The sequence below is a fragment of the Coregonus lavaretus genome (assembly GCF_964263955.1).
Source record: "Coregonus lavaretus genome assembly, contig: HAP1_SCAFFOLD_1140, whole genome shotgun sequence".
NCBI classification, from domain to species: Eukaryota; Metazoa; Chordata; class Actinopteri; order Salmoniformes; family Salmonidae; genus Coregonus; species Coregonus lavaretus.
The window spans coordinates 100,297-121,245 of record NW_028157708.1 but is presented as its reverse complement, the minus strand read 5'-3'; the positions used below and the strand labels follow the sequence as shown (position 1 = coordinate 121,245).

The window sequence follows — 20,949 nt, the reverse complement described above, 5'->3', positions numbered from 1 at the left end:
GCATGAACTGCTCGTTTCAAGTCCTGCCACAACATCTCAATTGGGATTAGGTCTGGACTTTGACTAGGCCATTCCAAAACTTCCAATTTGTTGCTTTTTAGCAATTTTCATGTAGACTTGATTGTGTGTTTTGGATCATTGTCTTGCTGTATGACCCAGCTGCACTTCAGCTTCAGCTCACAGACGGATGGTCTGACATTCTCCTGTAGAATTCTCTGATACAGAGCAGAATTCATGGTTCCTTCTATTAAGGCAAGTCGTCCAGGTCCTGAGGCAGCAAAGCATCCCCAAACCATCACACCACCACCACCATGCTTGACCTTTGGTATGATGTTCTTACTGTGGAATGCAGAGTTTGGTTTTCGACAGGCATTACCGGAACCATCTCGTCCAAAAAGTTATACTTTTGAATCATCTGTCCATAGAACGTTCTTACAAGAGTCTTGATGATCATCCAGGTGCTTTTTGGCAAACTTGAGTCAACTTTCTGGACGAGATGGTTCCAGTAATGCCTGGCGAAAACCAAACTCTGCATTCCGCAGGAAGCGTTAGACAGGCCGGGTAACCTACCTGACCTCACCACCCCTCCCAACCTATAAAAACTGATTGATTCAACGCTTGGATTCCAACCATTATAAACGACAAATCATTACTTAATAAACGTTTATATCTAGGCCTATAACATTGCACAACATCGACAGACAACTAAAGAAGAGGATCGGATAGACACAGGAATATAAATTGATAGGTTATTAGTTTAAAAGTATAACTTTTATAGAATAATTTCATGATCCAACCATTGATGAACGGTAAATCATCTATATTATAATACAATAACCATAAGCCTCTCAGCTGAGGGAGGTTCTACACCTAAAATGTTGCACAGATTTTCTTCCTTTTAGGATCAAAAGAAGCGCGTCATCCTCTTACATGGCACCTTATATTTAGCTGTGTTTTGTATTTTTTCCCCGGCTTTTGTGTTTGGAATGCTACGGTTACTATGGGAGATTCAGCTGGCAAAATGCAAATGATGTAAGCGTCTGTAGAATGACTACATTAACCATAATGCTACACTGGACACTGGCTGAGGAGTAGGGTTGATCCGAGTGTTCTGACCTCACAACGGGTGATCGGATAGGTGGATGCTGAGTTCGAATTAAGCAGCGTGTGATGCTAGTGAAGATATGGTAGCGGATGCAACACAGCCTGTAGTAAATGTTTGCTGCCAGTCAAAAGATACCCTGTGTGTTAAAAAGGTGGATTTTGTGGCATTCATTGCCACTGTTGTAAACTATATGGCTCAAGGCTCAAAGAAGTCTAATAAACTGGACATTTGTGGCTGTGGCAGAAACGTTTTTGGGATTTAAAGATTTTACATCTGAAGACTTGCAAGGTGTACTGGCGCCGGAAAACGGCCCGCCCTCCCAGGCTTCCCTTGAGCCTGTGTAGGGATCAGATCTGTTTATTTTTTAACAGTAAAGTTGCTTGATTTAGTTTATTTGTTTGAATTTTTTTGGTAGTTTGTTCCGTAGGTTGCGGGATGCACATTAAAGTGCAACCAAATTATTTTTCTGTGCCTGGTCGCACACAGATTTAAAATGAGTAGCTTAACAATTATTTACATGGCCCCAGTTGCATTTGCAAACCAATTATTTTTTACACCCGGTCTCATGGATGGCTAACTCTAGAAATTCCTTTGGTCTCAGAGTTAGGTAAATCAGCTTTTAGTTCTCTCGCACCTTATTTGTGGAACAATCTTCAAAATGTTCTTACATTTTAGTTTTTTGTGCCTCTCTGTTTTTTATGACTTTTTCTTTCTGCTTGAATTTTGTATTTATATTTGTATGTCTATTTTCTGTAATTCAGGGCTCTGTAAAAGAGACCTAATGGCTCAGTAGGAGTCCCTGATAAAATAGGGTGATAAAAATAGGGTGACAGTGAGCAAATTCCTGAGCAGTGAGTCAAATAACCATAGACAATACGTTTACAATGGCTTATTAATAGGTATAAATAAATTGTATTTCTATGGTTGCAGTCCTCAAAGATTGAATTGCATTGAATCAAATGAATCTGATCCAATGATTTACCACCTGTAGGGTGGTGATAGTGAGATTTAATCCAAATAATTGAAAACAAGAACATCAAATGTAGTCAAGCAAGTAAGAGACACATCAAAAGTATTACTCAATGTTTTATTCAACCATTTGTAGGAAGTTCTGTACAGAAGGTAGAAATCCTATCCATCAGACAGTTAACACCAGGTGTTTACACGGAGGAAATGCAGTTTGCGGTTGTAGACGGTAGAATATTTCAGACCTGTGCTAGTTGTTGTGCTCATACATTTTATGGGGAAATAAATTCAGTCAACCATTGAGATTCAAATATATTTTTTAGCTTCTTGCTCCTGGAAAATATGTTGTGCAGCAGTAATACTTTGCTGACATTTCATTGTAACAAGTTCTATTCAGTAACTGAAAAGTAACAAGGAAATGTAAAAACAAAAACTGAAACGCAACAAGGAGAAGGGTTTTTAATTGACAACTTCTTTAGTTAGGTAACAGTGCTGCAAGTTAAGTGAATTCAGAGGGGGCGGCATAGTCATTTGACTGCGAGAAGTCAGAAAAGAGCATGGACAGTTACTTAGAACAGTACAGCACCAAACCATATCGCTAAAAGTTTACTGACACAAAAGTGTCAATAAATGTTTAATAATAACCACAGGTGGTCTGTGACACCAGGGGCATCAGACAAAAAGCAGAAGAAAATAGAAGAATATTCATACTGAGAGAAAGGAAGACTTGTTAGATGAAGAAAAAGGTGTGCACAGGGGGAAAAACGACCCCCCCCCCCAGGGTACACTGACTCCAAGTGGATACAGAGTACTGTAACCAGATCAGGTGGTTGAACACTTTTCACATCATCATCATCATCATCATCATCATCATCATCCTCATCTTGGCAACAGAACATGGCCAATGCAGCATTGTGTGAACATTTCTGCTGTAGGTCATCAGCATCAGATCAATGAGTTGTGCTTGAGCAACTTCCTGTGAGCTGAAATAGACAGCTGAAGCGCTTATTCAAGAGATATCTATGTAACAATTTGGCAACCCATCTACTGTATAGGCAAGGAGTCACATATGTCCTCCCCTAATACAAACATTTTTGCAGTAATTCTATGTCACAATATAGAAAATAATAAAAATAGAAACATACATTGATTTGCATATCACTTAAATAATTGCTATGTAGGAAATGCAGTATTTCATCAGTTACCATAATTGGTTGACCTAAAGAATGAGGATAAACCAATTTCCTCTCATGGCAAAATAGATTGGTCCCCCTGCATCTAAGAACTCCAACAGCTTCAGAATTCTGATGGTTTGTCCAGAGCAATAGATCAAGTCAATATATTTCTAGCAGTGACGTCTTAACCGTTGGCATGCATTTCAACTCCCTTCAGTTGATCACTGATCTAAAATAAATGGATAGGTAAAGTCTATATGGTGGAAGTTCTACAGAAGTCTTTGCTGTATTGATTTCACTTGATCAGGCCTTTCAGACCAGTGAGGAAGTGAAAGAGGGAAAGGAGGAGCGAAGCAACTAAAGGAGGATCCATTTTTCTCTAAGTATTACAAAATGGTTCATTCCCTGTCTGAAGTTAGACTGTGCGAGTGACCGATAGTTGTCCTTCGCACCATACTCTGCGGAAGAATGAGAAGAGAGGGAAAGAAGGAAAGAGAGGGAAGCTCATCATATGAGAAATGTACTGTTAAGGCATCCGCATACATAGGTTCGGTTTGCTCCTAGCAGAACTCGGCTAGGCGAAGCGAATGTTTGTGCTCGCATACTCCCTTAAGTCCTTCTCTTGAAAAAAGAGAAAAAAAGCAGCAATATTACTGTTATTTATTCCTCTTGAGCCACCATAGCAGCATAGCCAGTAACACTTCTTCAAAATAGAAAATTGAAGTTTTTGCCGAGGAGGTCTTAGATGTAGAATTGCACGACTAAGATGTTTGGTGCAGTACTTCAAGTGAAATAATGTGCATGAAAACTAGTAGTGCAGTGCAGACAATAAGCTGCTGCTGTGCTCTCGTTGAATGACAGCAAACACTTCATTTAACAATCCCGTTCATAGTTCCCACCCCTACTGTTGACCTATCACCGATGAAGGGGCGTACGCGTCGGCTACCGAATGTAGACTTGCCTCAAGAAAAAATGTGTGTGGGAACAGCTGGAAAAAACCCTACCGAACAACAAAACAAACAAAACCGTCAATAAAGTTTGTCGTAATACACTACCGGTCAAAAGTGTATATGCGTGAACTGTTTCGACTGGAAAGCATGCGACCGGCTTCAGAGTTTGGCTTATCGACAGTGTGCAGGTTACAGAACACCGCCTGGCTGAAAGAATACATACAAATAATACTTCCAATTATACATAATTAAGTAATCTAACTTAAACATATAAGTAAAATCATGCACGGAGACATCTTACACAGACCCTGTGGTCAGGTTAACCTTCACAGTGTGACAACACAGAATCGACCCATGGTTTTAGACCCAACAGTTGTACACAAAAGAAAACAAAAGGTATTGAGGTTAGGAGGTTGTAAGAATCTATAAATGTATGTGTCCATTGAGAAGTGAGACTGACTGAATATGTCCATGTGCTTCCTGGTCTAACAGGAGGAGGGGGGGGGGGGGGGGGGGGTATCTACAAATATTAACTGCTCCTACTATCAGACACAGTCTCTGGGGGAGTGACATGGAAGGGGGGTTGTGAGTTATCAATCAAATCCGTTCTATGATTGGCAGATAATTGGGAGGTTTACGAGTGTGAATTTGTACTGAAGGTATCCATATGAGGAAAGGAGAGTTAAGGGGGTTTGGTGTTAGCTTATACCAGTGTAAGGGCCTTAGGAATGGGAAAGGGGACACCCATGGTTGCCGACGACCCTCTTATTTGTACAGGCAAGCAGAACCAGCATTTTTCTGAATATCAGCATCACGACCTCTCAGAGAGTTTGTAGCACAAACAACAATGGCAGAACAGTCTGGTGATAACCCTGAATTGCAGGGTTAAGAATGGGTTGACCGTTGTAAAAAACACTCGCGATTGGGAGAGACTACAAAAATCTGTTGTATAAAAATAGCAACGCAGATCATCGGTCGAAAAATAGATGGGGAAAATGAGGAGTCTTGGTTTTGTTGTGGCGTTGGTTGGGGAGCTGTTTGCTATTCTCCTGGAATACCTCTGCACCGTCACCACGTTGAGAGCAGGACACTACAAGCCTGTCAACTGTCAGTCCTGTCCAACCACAGTTAAAAGCCTGCTATACAACTGCATCGATTATGTCTTGAAACAGCTCAAAATCAGCTTATATTTGGGACACCCAACCATTTCCACACATGTTTAATATGTGGTAGAGTGTGTTACTTTGTATATCTCCCATTAGTCCATTGCTCCATTCCCAATCAGTATATGTTCTAAATATGTCATTCCGTCCAGTCCAGAGACAGTCAAGAGACCCTGATGAAGGCAGCTTGCTGCCCAAACTATGGTGATTCTTTATAAATCAATTGCATCGGAACAAGAGTGTGCAGCTATATTCATAGTCATTACTCCCCCCAGTCTGCACATTGCCAATTCAGGTATCCGTTTTCCTCATGCTTTTATTAAAAACGTTAGAATAAAACGCTGACACACTTGACAACTGATCAAGGTCGTGATTGATTGGCTGAGGAGTTGAGTCGGGTGTGTTAGTTCTGGGCTGGAATAAAAACATGCACCCGTGACTCCCACTCACAGGAAAGGAGTGAGTGAACACCACCGCTGTTCTAGGAAGCTAAAACCAGTGCGGTCCAGTCCAGTCCAGTCAGTACATGTCCTTGTAGATCTCCTGCAGCAGCGGGTGAAGTGAGGTCTCGGACTCAGTCTTCTTAATCTTCTGGACCAGTATGGCGTTCTCTGTGACCAACTGGCGCAGGTCGGCCATCTTGTTGAGCAGCTTGGGGAAGAGGTAATGTGAGTCAGCGTGGTTGCCCAGCAGGTGCTGGTCCAGGGCCTGCAGGATGCTGTCCTGAATCTCCTCCACCTGCTTGATGTTCATCAGCCCCGGACGGTCTGGGAGGAGGAGAGAACAGAGGGGGAGGGAGAGGAGCAGTAGAAGGGGTAAGTATACTGTATGTCAACTGGTAGAAAACAAACTTGTATGCAAGCCCGTTCTAAACTTGACTTCAGCATTAACCTCAGCTTGGCTTAGTTATGTTAGTTAAGCTTATTATGATAGTAGAATGGTTAGGGTTATTATGACAGTGCCAGTGTATTGTGGCAGCATAGTACTGAGTTCTAACGGTAGTACTATGATAGAACCAGCACATACCTCCACAGAGGATGATGGCGGCCACAAACAGGGCCAGGTCACTGTCATCCAGCTCCAGGGCATTGAACTTAACGGCAAACTCAAACTTGGGCTCCATGATCTCGCTAAAAGGTCGCCGCAGGCTGCGCAGGAACTCCCGGGTCACAAAGCCCTTCCCGTTGGCCACCAGCAGCCCATCCTTGTTCATGAGCGAGGGAAGCATGGCGAAGATGGCCTCGTGCACGCCGTATTTCAACAGCGTTACCTGGTGGGGGAGGGAGAACAGCAGCCTGAATATCACTGTCCAATATCTCAAATGTTTTTAACTGGGATTTTGTCAAGCATGTATACATGTTCTATAATGTTACATTATGTTACATAGCCAATTATAGATTAGATTCCTGGCTGTACAATGACTTACCCAACTTGGACATCAAAACTCTGGATTGATGATTTGATTGAATGTTGCTTTACAGTACCTGGGTCTCGATTGATAACGACTGATTAATTGTTGTGTTCCTGTATATACCTGGTCATTGAGGAAGAGGTCTACAAAGCCGGGGATGCTCTTGGCGAACTCTGTGAGCTCCCTGACCGTCTCCACCGTGGTGCATTGGCAGCGGTAGAACACGTGCACCCCTATCTCCTTGTTGGGCGGCGTCCCGTTGATCAGCTGGTTCCACACCAGCCCATTCTCAGCCTGGTGCAACGAGTCCATGTCGTGGATCACAAAGGGCTACGGGGACGGGGGGGGGTTATTTAGTTAAGTAATAGCAGTATAACAACACTAAACAGACCTTTCACTTGAAATTGCATTCTGTAAGGGCATTCTGCCTGGGCCTAGTTTAGGAAGAAATAGTGTTTGCAGACAAGTCCCGTGTAGCTCAGTTGGTAGAGTATGGAGCTTGCAACGCCAGGGTTGTGGCTTCGATTCCCACGGGGGACCAGTATGGAGAAAAAAGAAGTATGAAAATGTATGCATTTACTACTGTAAATCGCTCTGGATAAGAGCGTCTGCTAAATAACTAAAATGTAAATGTAAATGTAAGCATACAGTCAGCCTGTAAATCAACTCTTATGAAAAGCGTAGGCTGTTGGAGTGACACCGACATTTGGCCCATTGCCCTGTCCTCCCGATCTCAGACACAACAGTGATAAGGCATTAAGACAACCAGGGCTTTTACAACACATTTATACACAGCTGCTAGGTTGCTACTGGAGAGCTAGGCAGTGAGAGCAGAGGTGAAGTTTCAGTGCAGCCTATTCTCCTTGGCGCTCTAGTGCCCTTCTAGAGTATAAAGGCTACATTCTTGTCACTTCGATTAGTGTGGATTGAAATTACAGAATGAAAAAGGCCAGGGACACAACTGAAGTGCATGGAAATTACTTAAAGGCCCAATGCAGCCGTTTTTATATTAATATCAAATCATTCCTGGGTAACAATTACAGTGCCTTCAGAAAGTATTCACATCCTTCAACTTTTCCACATTTTGTTGTGTTACAACCAGAATTGTAAAATGGATTAAATTGAGATGTTGTGTCACTGGCCTAAACACAATACTCCATCATGTCAAAGTAGAATTATGTTTTTAGAAATTGTAACAAAATTCATAAAAAATGAAAAGCTGAAATGTCTTGAGGGACCTTACAGATAATTGTATGTGTAGGGTACAGAGATACACTGGAGTTGCTTACCAAGAAGACATTGAATGTTTCTGAGTGGCTAAGTTACAGTTTGGAGTTAAATCTGCTTGAAAATCTATGGCAAGACTTGAAAATGGTTGTCTAGCAATGATCAACAACCAATTTGACATTATTTAGAAAATAATAATAAGCAAAAACATAATCCAGGTGTGTAAAGTTCTTAGAGACTTACCCAGCAAGACTCACAGCTGTAATCGCTGCCAAGTTGATTCTAACATGTATTGACTCAGGGGTGTGAATACTTACGTAAATGAGATATTTCTGAATTTCATTTTCAAAAAATTTGCTAACATTTCTAAAAACAGGTTTTCACTTTGTCATTATGGGGTATGGTGTGTAGATGGGTGAGAATTGGTATTTATTTAATCAATTTTGAATTCAGGCTGTAACAACAAAATGTAGAATAAGTCAAGGGGTATGGATACTTTAGGAAGGCACTGTATGCATCATATTGAAATATGTATACGGTATTGAGCTAACCTGTTGTTAATGCATTATATGTATCATTTTTACATATGGATACAGTATTGAGCTAGTGTTATAGTATTAAATATATTTAATTTACATATGGATACGCTACCGGGCTGGCGCTGTTCTTGCCGGTGAGGATGCTGCGAGCCTTCTTCTTGGTCATGTTGAGGTTCTTTAGGTAGGCGTTGTTGACCTGCTTGGCCAGGGATTTGAGGTCCGAGCCGTTGGGGTTGGTGGTCGGAGTCGTATCTCCCGCCAGGAGGCCCGCCACCAGCTTTCTCTTCTCCGCCTCCGGCATGCGGCCGTACCGGATCGCTGGGAACAACCAGGAAAACCCCTATCAGTGTACATCCATAAATTGGGGATACTCACAGATAGGGTACATCCCTGACTTTCTCTAAAGTAAAAATGTGGGAATGGAAAGGTGATCAGTGTGTCTCACCATCGTGGGACATGCCTAGCAGCAGGCACTTCTGGAAGCGACAGTACTGGCACTTGTTCCTGCTCTTCTTCTGGATCTTACAGCTGCGCTCACAGCGCTCATACTCCAGCTTCATACGGATGGTCCGCCGGAAAAACCCCTGAGAGAAAGAGTAAGCAGAGGGGTGGAAGAAAAAAAAGTGTTTATTAGATATCAATTATTAGATGTAAATTAATAGATATAAAGAGCAGCAGATTTGATTGGAAATGTGAAAAGTTCATGAATTATGCAATGAACTGCTCCAAAACATTGTGTAACACATCTGGGAGTCTCCTGGGATGTCCCCATCCCTTCCCTCTGCTTCCTCACCTTGCAGCCTTCACAGGCGTGTACTCCGTAGTGGAACCCCGAGGCTTTGTCTCCACAGATCCGACATTCCACGTTGATCCCGGCCCCAGTCCCTTCCTCTCGACCCAGGAAGAGCTGGTCCGACAGCGATGGAGACGACGTCTGGGACAGATCTGGAGATGGAAAGACAGACAGGGGGAGGTTCTGTTATTATAGGATATTTTCTGAGTTTAACTAGGGACCGGAGTTTGTCCTGATCACATGACCAGACAAGGAACATTTCCTCCTCATATAAATGTACTAGTATTATATTTTGGACTACTGAAAGGTCCAATAACTCATATATTTCACAATCCACATAAACATGTGTAATATGAAAGCATTGGATGCATTTCTCTGTAATACTGGAATGACCATACAGAGCTGAACGTAAGATAAGGATGAGACTGGAGTGAAGACTACAAATTAAAAAGTTATTGTTGGTGCCACCAGTCTGGACAGTCAGTTCGGTTTTTCTATGGCTCTGGGTATGACTGGGCTATATGTCAATTTACCAACAATACCTCAAAGATATTATGTATATGTGCAATGTGAGCTGTGCGTGCACGTGTGTGCTTATGTGCATGTTTCTATACGTGCAAGCGTGTCAGGAATCTGCCCAGTGCTGGTGAGTTCCAGCCAGTTCCCTCCCTGGGGTTTGATCTCTGCTGCTGCCTGCCAAAGGGTTCTCCCAATGGAGCCTAGGAGGGATATTCTGTTTTAAGAATTTGGAACAGAGTGCTGTTCTATCCACTCCATAGAACTAGAGTAGGTAGGAGGGACAATCCACTTCAATGTAACCATGTTAGAACCATGTTATGGGTGTTCTATTCTATCTGTTCTAATTCTAGGATAAAAACCTGAGAGCTGCGCTGCTAGGCTAGGCCAGGATGAAAGCATGGGAAACCCAACACAGCCGGGGCAGGCAACATAGAGCCACACAGCGAGAGAGAGAGTTTCTCTGTGTGTGGGAGAGGCCTAGGCCCCTGAAGAATTTATCACGAGGAGAAGTAACACCGCAAGAGCAGACTGACCGAGACCAGCCGAGGTGGTGCTCCATGCCTCCATGACCACTCTCAATTCATCTCTCCTTGCCTCCTTCCCAAAACCCCATTGGAGAAGAGGGTGAGAAGGGAGGGACCTTGGGTCTTCTCCAAGAAGGCTTAGAAGGAGGTGAGGACAGAGGATGCAAAGAATTGAGAAAGAGCCATAGTGTGCATGCGTGTCAGTCACTCCAACACTAGGTTTTGATGACAGGGAATTCAGTCCACTTGCTTTTCTATTTGTATAACCTAGATTCTGCTTACCGCCATTAAACGTGAAGCCCTTGATTGCCACCTTAATATGCCTCCTTTGCATTTTTTTTTTACAAAGGTCACATGCAGGACACACCCGGTGAGTAGCTCTGGTGTTGTTTTCTATCTCCAGTGTTTCCCCCCCCACTGTCATCACTTAAAGGGGCCATCAGCAGTTGCTACATCCATTTCTTGACCAATTATATATACCCACTGATTCCCGAAGAATATTATAAATGCCTCATGAGCTTAGTTTAACTGTCATATCCCATCAGAAACCAAAATATAAGCTTGTTTTACTCCAATGTTTGTAAACAAAGCAAATGTAAACAAACTCTATATAGCCTCAAAACATGGATAAACTATAATTTTGATATCGTGGATGGTCAGTCTTTGCATCCATAGCTCAGTCTATGAATTTGAGAGAGGTAACATTCTACCAGTCCCATCCTTCAGCTTTTCACCGAAACAGGGAGTACACTTTGTTATTGTTTCTACTGCTGATTGCCGCTTTAAGCATGGTGGTTGCCTGTAGCCCACCACCTGAGAAGAGTGTTATTAGTGTCAGTGGCAAAGTTGCGTGACAAGAGTCTGTTGCCGTGGTGTGACAGAGCCTGTTGCCGTGGTGTGTCAGAGCCTGTCGCCGTGGTGTGACAGAGCCTGTCGCCGTGGTGTGACAGAGCCTGTCGCCGTGGTGTGACAGAGCCTGTCGCCGTGGTGTGACAGAGCCTGTCGCCGTGGTGTGACAGAGCCTGTCGCCGTGGTGTGACAGAGCCTGTCGCCGTTGTGTGACAGAGCCTGTCGCCGTTGTGTGACAGAGCCTGTCGCCGTTTCGAGAGGAACACTAGATGTTGCTTGTCTGCAGCGATACGGTTTACCTGAAGCCCAGGTACCGTGTGTAATACGTTGATCAGTAAGAAACTAAAAAGCCTAATAGAGCGTGGTGTAGTCGGACTCATTCTCAATGTTTACGGAAAAAACCCTTAACCGAAAGACCTCAACTGGCCTGACCTTTGTACTAGACCACAGCCTATCCACACTGGTTCCTTTGCGAATTCGCCATCTCCCACCTGCCAAGGCAAACACAAGCATAGCTTTACTGACCAGAGTGGAAAATGTAGGTAGGCAGAGCTGGGAGAGGAGGTCAAATCTGACCGGATTGTAGGAAATAGAAACTTATCCTATACTGGAGAAAACAGGAAAGAATGTATACATAGCCCTCTAGACCAGGGTTTCCCAAACAAGGTTTCTCCTTCCATTACTTCCAGACCTCCACCTAGTTCTGTTGCAGCAACCATGGAGGATGTCTCAGGGGCCACTGGTGGAGGACACAGTGGTTACAGTAGCTGGCTGGTCTAACTGTGGTTGGTCTGATTGCTCTGATTGAGAGCAGCTCAATGTGAACACCATCAGAGCCCTTTAATGGGACACACTGAACTGCTCCATGTACTGAGGGTGTTTGTGGGTAAGTGTGCATGCGTATGTAACTGCGCATGTGTGTGTGCGTATGTGTGGAAGTGGACTAGAGATAACGATCTATCTGCCGTTAAACAAACACAAACAGCCAGGCAGCGCTCCGTATCAAAGGGTATCTGTATCTGTAGAAGTCAACGGCCCTCTCACAAGGACACAAGGCTTGCCATTCTAAAGCAGTTTGTTGATGAGATCTAGGCCTGCAAATTAAGTTAAGGCTACTTGCCAAACTTTGGTTTATAAGCTAGGCTGTGTCAAGGTTGTGAAGAGGAGTATGGTAAAGTACATTGAGATAGTTTTTTAAAATAAAGTTTGATTTTATTAGTTTTATTTACCCTGTTCGAGCCATCACAGCTGGGTATGAAACATGTAGGCCCAACTCAAATCAGTGTCAAGGGAAACCAGATTTAACATTGGGGAGTCTTTTCTGAGTAGCTCCATGTGTTATGTGAGTGTGTTATGTGAGAAGAAATTGTTGCACAGTCTTCGGACCTCCTGTGAGGATTTCAGGATTTCATTATCATGACTTAGCAAAGTGACTCTTCTTCTCACCACAATGATCTCAATGGAGAATTCACTGTTGTAATGTAATAGTCATATAAAGCCCTCTCTTTACAGGCATTGTCACATCAGCCCGTGGCTGACTGGTCACACTGTAGGTGTTGTCCTCCATGTGCCTTACTTCAACAGCAAATTTCACACAAATCTGAGTATGCATAATGTCCCCGATTCCGACCCGAGTTAAGCGTACGTAAAAGGAACGTATTTGCATTTTTATGCACTTTTCTCTTTATGCGTATTCTAACCTAGAACTTAAGAATGAGAATCTGAGAGTCTGAATACCAAATACTGAGAAGTGCGTAGGAAAGGCGTAAATTCCTAAGTCGGAATCTGCCCCTACGTTTTTTACTGGAAAACAATGACAGGCTACTGAGCACCACTTTTCTCTTGGGGAGTATAAATACAGACAAAATGGAGGTAAAGGCCGACTGTACAGTGAAAACAGTTCTAGATTGCTGCATTGAGTTCTAGATCAGCACACAGTTCTAAATCATCAGCACACCAAATTCTAGATCAAAATCATATTTTATTTTTCACATGCTTCGAAAACAGGTGTAAACTTAGTGAAATGCTTACTCACAGGTCCTTTTCCAACAATGCTGAGTGAAAGATATATATTAACACAGTGAATAACGAATAACAATAACGAGTAAAAATAACATAGCTATATACAGGGAGTACCAGTACCGAGTTGATGTGCAGGCATTCAGGTAACTGAGGTAGCTATGTACATACAGACTGAGTGTACAAAACATTAAGAACACCTGCTGTTTCCATGACATAGACTGACCAGGTGAATCCAGGTGAAAGCTATGATCCCTTATTGATGTCACTTGTTAAATCCACTTTAAATCAGTCTAGATGAAGGGGAGGAGACAGGTTAAAGAAGGAGTTTAAGCCTTGAGAATATTGAGACATGGATTGTGTATGTGTGCCATTCAGAGGGTGAATGGGCAAGACAAAATATTTAAGTGCCTTTGTATGGGGTATGGTAGTAGTTGCCAGGTGCACTGGTTTGTGTGTCAAGAACTGCAACGCTACGGTGTTTTTCACGCTCAACAGTTTCCCGTGTGTATCAAGAATGGCCCACCACCCAAAGGACATCCAGCCAACTTGACATCTGTGGGAAGCATTGGAGTCAACATGGGCCAGAATCCCTGTGGAACGCTTTCGACATCTTGTAGAGTCCATGCCTCGACAAATTGAGCCTGTTTTGAGGGCAAAAGGAGGGGGTGCAACTCAATACTAGGAAGGTGTTCTTAATGTTTTGTACACTTAGTGTAGGTAGGCGTAAAGTGAGTAGGCAACAGGATAGATAATAGACAGCAGCGTATGTGGTGAGTGTGAAAGTCTGTGTGTGAGTATGTGAGATCAAAACACAGAACTCGACCCCTGGGCTCTAGATCCGAACACTGAGTTCTAGGTCCGGACACTGAGTTCTAGGGCTGGGAATTGCCAGAGACCTCATGATACGATATTATCCAGGGTTTTTTCTGGATCAAAAAGGGGCTTAGGTGGTGGGTGTGGCAATTAAAACATATTTCTCATGTATGCTGCAGAGGGACAAGAGAGTGCCATCAGTCATGTACAGTGAGGGGGAAAAAGTATTTGATCCCCTGCTGATTTTGTTTGTTTGCCCACTGACAAAGAAATGATCAGTCTATAATTTTAATGGTAGGTTTATTTGAACAGTGAGAGACAGAATAACAACAAAAAAATCCAGAAAAACGCATGTCAAAAATGTTATGAATTGATTTGCATTTTAATGAGGGAAATAAGTATTTGACCCCCTCTCAATCAGAAAGATTTCTGGCTCCCAGGTGTCTTTTATACAGGTAACGAGCTGAGATTAGGAGCACACTCTTAAAGGGAGTGCTCCTAATCTCAGCTTGTTACCTGTATAAAAGACACCTGTCCACAGAAGCAATCAATCAGATTCCAAACTCTCCACCATGGCCAAGACCAAAGAGCTCTCCAAGGATGTCAGGGGCAAGATTGTAGACCTACACAAGGCTGGAATGGGCTACAAGACCATGGCCAAGCAGCTTGGTGAGAAGGTGACAACAGTTGGTGCGATTATTCGCAAATGGAAGAAACACAAAATAACTGTCAATCTCCCTCGGCCTGGGGCTCCATGCAAGATCTCACCTCCTGGAGTTGCAATGATCATGAGAACGGTGAGGAATCAGCCCAGAACTACACGGGAGGATCTGGTCAATGATCTCAAGGCAGCTGGGACCATAGTCACCAAGAAAACAATTGGTAACACACTACGCAGTGAAGGACTGAAATCCTTCAGCGCCCGCAAGGTCCCCCTGCTCAAAAAAGCACATATACAGGCCCGTCTGAAGTTTGCCAATGAACATCTGAATGATTCAGAGGAGAACTGGATGAAAGTGTTGTGGTCAGATGAGACCAAAATCGAGCTCTTTGGCATCAACTCAACTCGCCGTGTTTGGAGGAGGAGGAATGCTGCCTATGACCCCAAGAACACCATCCCCACCGTCAAACATGGAGGTTGAAACATTATGCTTTGGGGGTGTTTTTCTGCTAAGGGGACAGGACAACTTCACCGCATCAAAGGGACGATGGACGGGGCCATGTACCGTCAAATCTTGGGTGAGAACCTCCTTCCCTCAGCCAGGGCATTGAAAATGGGTCGTGGATGGGTATTCCAGCATGACAATGACCCAAAACACACGGCCAAGACAACAAAGGAGTGGCTCAAGAAGAAGCACATTAAGGTCCTGGAGTGGCCTAGCCAGTCTCCAGACCTTAATCCCATAGAAAATCCGTGGAGGGAGCTGAAGGTTCGAGTTGCCAAACGTTAGCCTCGAAACCTTAATGACTTGGAGAAGATCTGCAAAGAGGAGTGGGACAAAATCCCTCCTGAGATGTGTTTAAACCAGGTGGCCAACTACAAGAAACGTCTGACCTCTGTGATTGCCAACAAGGGTTTTGCCACCAAGTACTAAGTCATGTTTTGCAGAGGGGTCAAATACTTATTTCCTGGAGTGGCCTAGCCATTCTCCAGACCTTAAGCCAGGGGTGTCAAACTCAATTTAGCTCAGGGGCCACATGGAGGAAAATCTATTCCCAAGTGGGCCGGACCGGTAAAATCATGGTATATATATAACTTAAAAACAACAACTTCAGATTGTTTTCTTTGTTTTAATACGATCAACATAAAACATAAAGCTGGAGCCTGAGGACAGTGTGTCCAAAATAGTACAAGCACAACATCACTATTAATCATAAAACACCAAGTTTATTTGAAAATTCTAAAGAAAAAGAACACAAACACACAATGCCTCAGTGATTCACAGAACTGTTTCACAGATCACAGAACTATATCAGGGTGTCATTTCTCAGGCAGAAATTTAGATAAAAATAATGAAATCCTGTTCCCCAAACAAGTGCAAGAACCACAGAGTCAAGAATAGGTTAAATATACAAATAAAATAAAAATCTATTAAAAACAAAAGCACATCAACATAAAAACATAAAGCTGGAGCCTGAGGACAGTGTGTCCAAAAGCACAACATCACTATTAATCATAAAACCCCTCAAGTTATTTGAAAATTCTGAGGACAAAGAACACACAATGCCTCAGTGATTCACAGAAGTATATCACAGATCACAGAACTATATCAGGGTGTCTCATGCAGCACTTTAAGTGGGGTTGCATAGTTTTTGACTCCTGATACCTGGCATCTTTTAGCTTTCACCAGCGCATCAATATCAGGCATCACATCCTGAGTGGCAGCCAACTTCAGGATGTGATTCAAGTGCTTGTGCGTGAGCCTTGAGCGCAGCTTTGTTTTATTTATGCTCATTACAGAGAAAACTTGCTCACAAAGATATGTGGTTCCAAACATGCACAACAGTTTTGCAGTGAGGGCTGTCAAGTTGGGGTAACCTGGCAAGAGATTCTGATAAAATGTGTCCAAGCCAGCTGCGGAAAATTTGCCCTTCAGATCCGAGTCACACTGCAAGTCTATTATTTCAAGTTGGATGCTGACGGGCAGATCAGAGGGATTCACGGTGAATGGCGAGCAAAAATCTTTGAAGTCTTTCTCCAGTTCACCATAAATATGAAAGCGTTGCTCAAACTTCCGTAACAGTCCCGTTATTTTATCTTTGAACCGCTTCATGTCTGCCACATGTTGGGTCGCGCACACATTTTTCAGACAGGGGAAGTGAGCTGCATCACCACCGGCGAGTTGCGTCTCCCACAATGACAGCTTCAACTTGAAAGAACGTATGCTGTCATAATACTGCGTGACAACTTTGTTGCGCCCTTGTAGCTGTTTGTTCAAGTTATTCAGGTGCTCTGTAACATCCACCATAAATACAAGGTCCTAGGTCCTGCATCCATTCTGCGGAATTAAATTCTAACACTGGTTTGCCCTTTTCTTCCATGAACTGTTCAATTTCTTCTCGTAAATCAAAGAAACGCCTCAGCACAGCACCTCGGCTTAACCATCTTACCTCAGTGTGGTATGGCAGGCCATAGATGTGGTCTTTCTCTCTGAGAAGGCTGTCAAACTGACGGTGATTCAGGCTTCCGGATCGGATGAAATTAACAGTTTGGATGACCACCTTCATGACGTTATCCATCTTTAATGACTTGCAACACAAAGCCTCCTGGTGCAAAATACAGTGAATAGTCCAAAAATCATGTCCTCCATTTGCAGATTGCACTTTCTCTCTGAACTTTGTCACAACGCCTGCTTTTTCCCGATCATTAAGGGCGCACCATCTGTAGCCAGGCTGACAGAGCGGGACCAGTCCACTCCGACCCTGTCCAGCGCGCCGACGAGTGCGGTGAAAATATCAGCTGCTGTCGTTGTATCTGTCAGTCATCGGCACCAACTCCACGAACTCCTCGGTGACGGTCAATGTGTCATCAACTCCGCGGATGAAAATGGCCAGTTGTGCAACATCTGTAACGTCCGTGCTTTCATCAATTGCAACCTAAAATGCAATAAATTACTTTACTTTTTGCTTCAACTGGCTGTCCAAATCCACTGAAAGATCGGAAATCCTGTCCGCAACTGTGTTTCTTGTCAGGCTGATATTTGCAAAAGCCTGGCGCTTTTCAGGGCACACAATCTCCGCTGCCTTCATCATGCATGTTTTTACAAATTCACCCTCACTAAATGGTTTTGAAGCCACTGCGATTTCATTAGCAATGAGGTAGCTAGCTTTCACTGCAGCGTCACTGCTGTCTCTGCTGTGAGTAAACACAGACTGCTGTTTCTTCAGACCCGCCAACAGTTCATTCACCTTCTCTCTTCTCCGCTGTCCTTGAAAGTTGTCATATTTGTCGGCATGAAGACTCACATAGTGGCGACGAAGGTTATATTCTTTCAGCACTGCAACATGCTGTGAACACACCAAACATACAGCTTTCCCATTCAATTCCGTGAATAAATAGGAGGATGACAATTTTTCTTGGAACACTCTGCATCCACTTTTCTCTTTTTTGACAGAGACATATTGGGGCAATGAGGGTGCCTAAGCACATAATGTTAAAAGTAGAAGCCGTAATAAATATCGCGGGCAAAACAAAGTAGCTCATCCGGACTGGCTGCACTTGCTTGACCTACTTGCTCTGCCCCGGTATAAACAGTTTGCTTGCTTAACACAATTGCTATTGCGCCATCCAGTGGACGCAATTGGAACAGCAGTTAATTTTATTGAAAAATTGCAGCTCATTTTTATACTTTACAAAATCATCTCGCGGGCCGGATTAAACCCGTTTGCGGGCCTGATCTGGCCCGCGGGCTGGATGTTTGACACCCCTGCCTTAAGCCCATAGAAAATCTGTGGAGGGAGCTGAAGGTTCGAGTTGCCAAACGTCAGCCTCGAAACCTTAATGACTTGGAGAAGATCTGCAAAGAGGAGTGGGACAAAAATCCCTCCTGAGATGTGTGCACACCTGGTGGCAAACTACAAGAAACATCTGACCTCTGATTGCCAACAAGGGTTTTGCCACCAAGTACTAAGTCATGTTTTGCAGAGGGGTCAAATACTTATTTCCCTCATTAAAATACAAATCAATTTATAACATTTTTGACATGCATTTTTCTGGATTTTGTTGTTGTTATTCTGTCTCTCACTGTTCAAATAAACCTACCATTAAAATTATAGACTGATCATGTCTTTGTCAGTGGGCAAACGTACAAAATCAGCAGAGGATCAAATACTTTTCCCTCACTGTAAATAAAAGTGCTGAAAACAGATTTGACGATATATCATTTAGTTTTGGTCTAGTTTGCTGTACCTGCACCAAAACTTCATTTTTAATTCATAGCTTGTTTCCCACCTTTAAAAAAATTATAAGGAGGCTATGAATGAAAAATACTGGAGTTTTGGTGCAGGTACAGCAAACTAAAACAAAAACAATATTGCAATAGTCAAAACTATACGATATAACGTCAAAAATAATATCCCGATACGCGTCAGAACACAGTTCTACACTGAACAAAAATATAAACGCAACATACAACAATTTCAAAGATTTTACAGAGTTAGTTCATAAAAGGAAATCAGTCCATTTAAATTAATTAGGCCCTAATCTATGGATTTCACATGACTGGGAATACAGACATGAATCTGTCGGTCACCGATACCTTAAAAGTAAGTAGGAGCATGGATCAGAAAACCAGTCAGTATCTGGTGTGATCACCATTTGCCTCACGCAGCGCAACACATCACCTTCGCATAGAGTTGATCAAGCTGTTGATTGTGGCCTGTGGAATGTTGTCCCCACTCCTCTTCAATGGCTGTGTAAAGTTGCTGGAAATTGGCGGGAACTGGAACACCCTGACATACACATAAATCCAGAGCATCCCAAACATGCTCAATGGGTGACATGTCTGGAGTATGCAGACCATAGAAGAACTGGGTCATTTTCAGATTCCAGGAATTGTACAGATCCTTGCGACATAGGGCCGTGCATTATCGATAAAATGCAATTGTATTCGTTGTCCGTAGCTTATGCCTGCCCATACCATAACCCCACTGCCACAATGGGGCACGCTCTGGTGGACATTCCTGCAGTAGCATGCCAATTGAACGCTCCTGCAAAAATTCAGACATCTGTGGCATTGTGTTGTGTGACATAACTGCACGTTTTAGTGGTCTTCATTGTCCCCAGCACAAGGTGCACCTGTGTAATGATCATGCCGTTTAATCAGCTTCTTGATATGCCACATCTGTTAGGTGGATGGATTATCTTGGCAAAGGAGAAATGCTCACTAACAGGGAAGTAAACAAATAAACTCAGCAAAAAAAGAAACGTCCCTTTATCAGGACCCTGTCTTTCAAAGATAATTTGTAAAAATCAAAATAACTTCACAGATCTTCATTGTTTCCCTTGCTTGTTCAATGAACCATACACAATTAAATGAACATGCACCTGTGGAACGGTCGTTAAGACACTAACAGCTTACAGACGGCAATTAAGGTCACAGTTATGAAAACTTAGGACACTAAAGAGGCCTTTCTACTGACTCTGAAAAACACCAAAAGAAAGATGCCCAGGGTCCCTGCTCATCTGCATGAACATGCCTAAGGCATGCTGCAAGGAGGCATGAGGACTGCAGATGTGGCCAGGGCAATAAATTGCAATGTCCGTACTGTGAGACGCCTAAGACAGCGCTACAGGGAGACAGCTGATCGTCCTCGCAGTGGCAGACCACGTGTAACAACACCTGCACAGGATCGGTACATCCGTACATCACACCTGTGGGACAGGTACAGGATGGCAACAACTGCCCAAGTTACACCAGGAACGCACAATCCCTCCATCAGTGCTCAGATTGTCCACAATAGGCTGAGAGAGGTTGGACTGAGGGCTTGTAGGCCTGTTGTAAGGCAGGGCCTCACCAGACATCACCGGCAACAACGTCGCCTATGGGCACAAACCCACCGTCGCTGGACCAGACAGGACTGGCAAAAAGTGCTCTTCACTGACGAGTTGCGGTTTTGTCTCACCAGGGGTGATGGTCGGATTCGTGTTTATCGTCGAAGGAATAAGCGTTACACCGAGGCCTGTACTCTGGAGCGGCATCATCGGACTGAGCTTGTTGTCATTGCAGGCAATCTCAACGCTGTGCGTTACAGGGAAGACATCCTCCTCCCTCATCTGGTACCCTTCCTGCAGGCTCATCCTGACATGACCCTCCAGCATGACAATGCCACCAGCCATACTGCTCATTCTGTGCGTGATTTCCTGCAAGACAGGAATGTCAGTGTTCTGCCAC

General features: G+C 43.5%; 1 protein-coding gene across 3 annotated transcripts in view; it reads right to left on the bottom strand.

Annotated features, from left to right (window-relative positions):
* Positions 1–4,693: 4,693 nt before the first annotated feature.
* LOC311125021 (peroxisome proliferator-activated receptor delta-like) overlaps positions 4,694–20,949 on the bottom strand; it is a 45,709-nt gene continuing 29,453 nt past the window's right edge. For 2 of the 3 annotated variants that reach the window (XM_084199108.1, XM_084199109.1), the window contains exons 3-8: positions 9,330–9,481; positions 8,982–9,120; positions 8,634–8,854; positions 6,894–7,100; positions 6,386–6,629; positions 4,694–6,126 (exon numbers count right to left, since the gene is read on the bottom strand). In XM_084199108.1, the coding sequence (XP_084055234.1) occupies positions 5,879–6,126; positions 6,386–6,629; positions 6,894–7,100; positions 8,634–8,854; positions 8,982–9,120; positions 9,330–9,481 (1,211 nt within the window). In that variant the 3' untranslated portion in view covers positions 4,694–5,878. The remainder of the gene's footprint in view (positions 6,127–6,385; positions 6,630–6,893; positions 7,101–8,633; positions 8,855–8,981; positions 9,121–9,329; positions 9,482–20,949) is intronic. The other variant, XM_084199110.1, reaches the window with a different exon arrangement.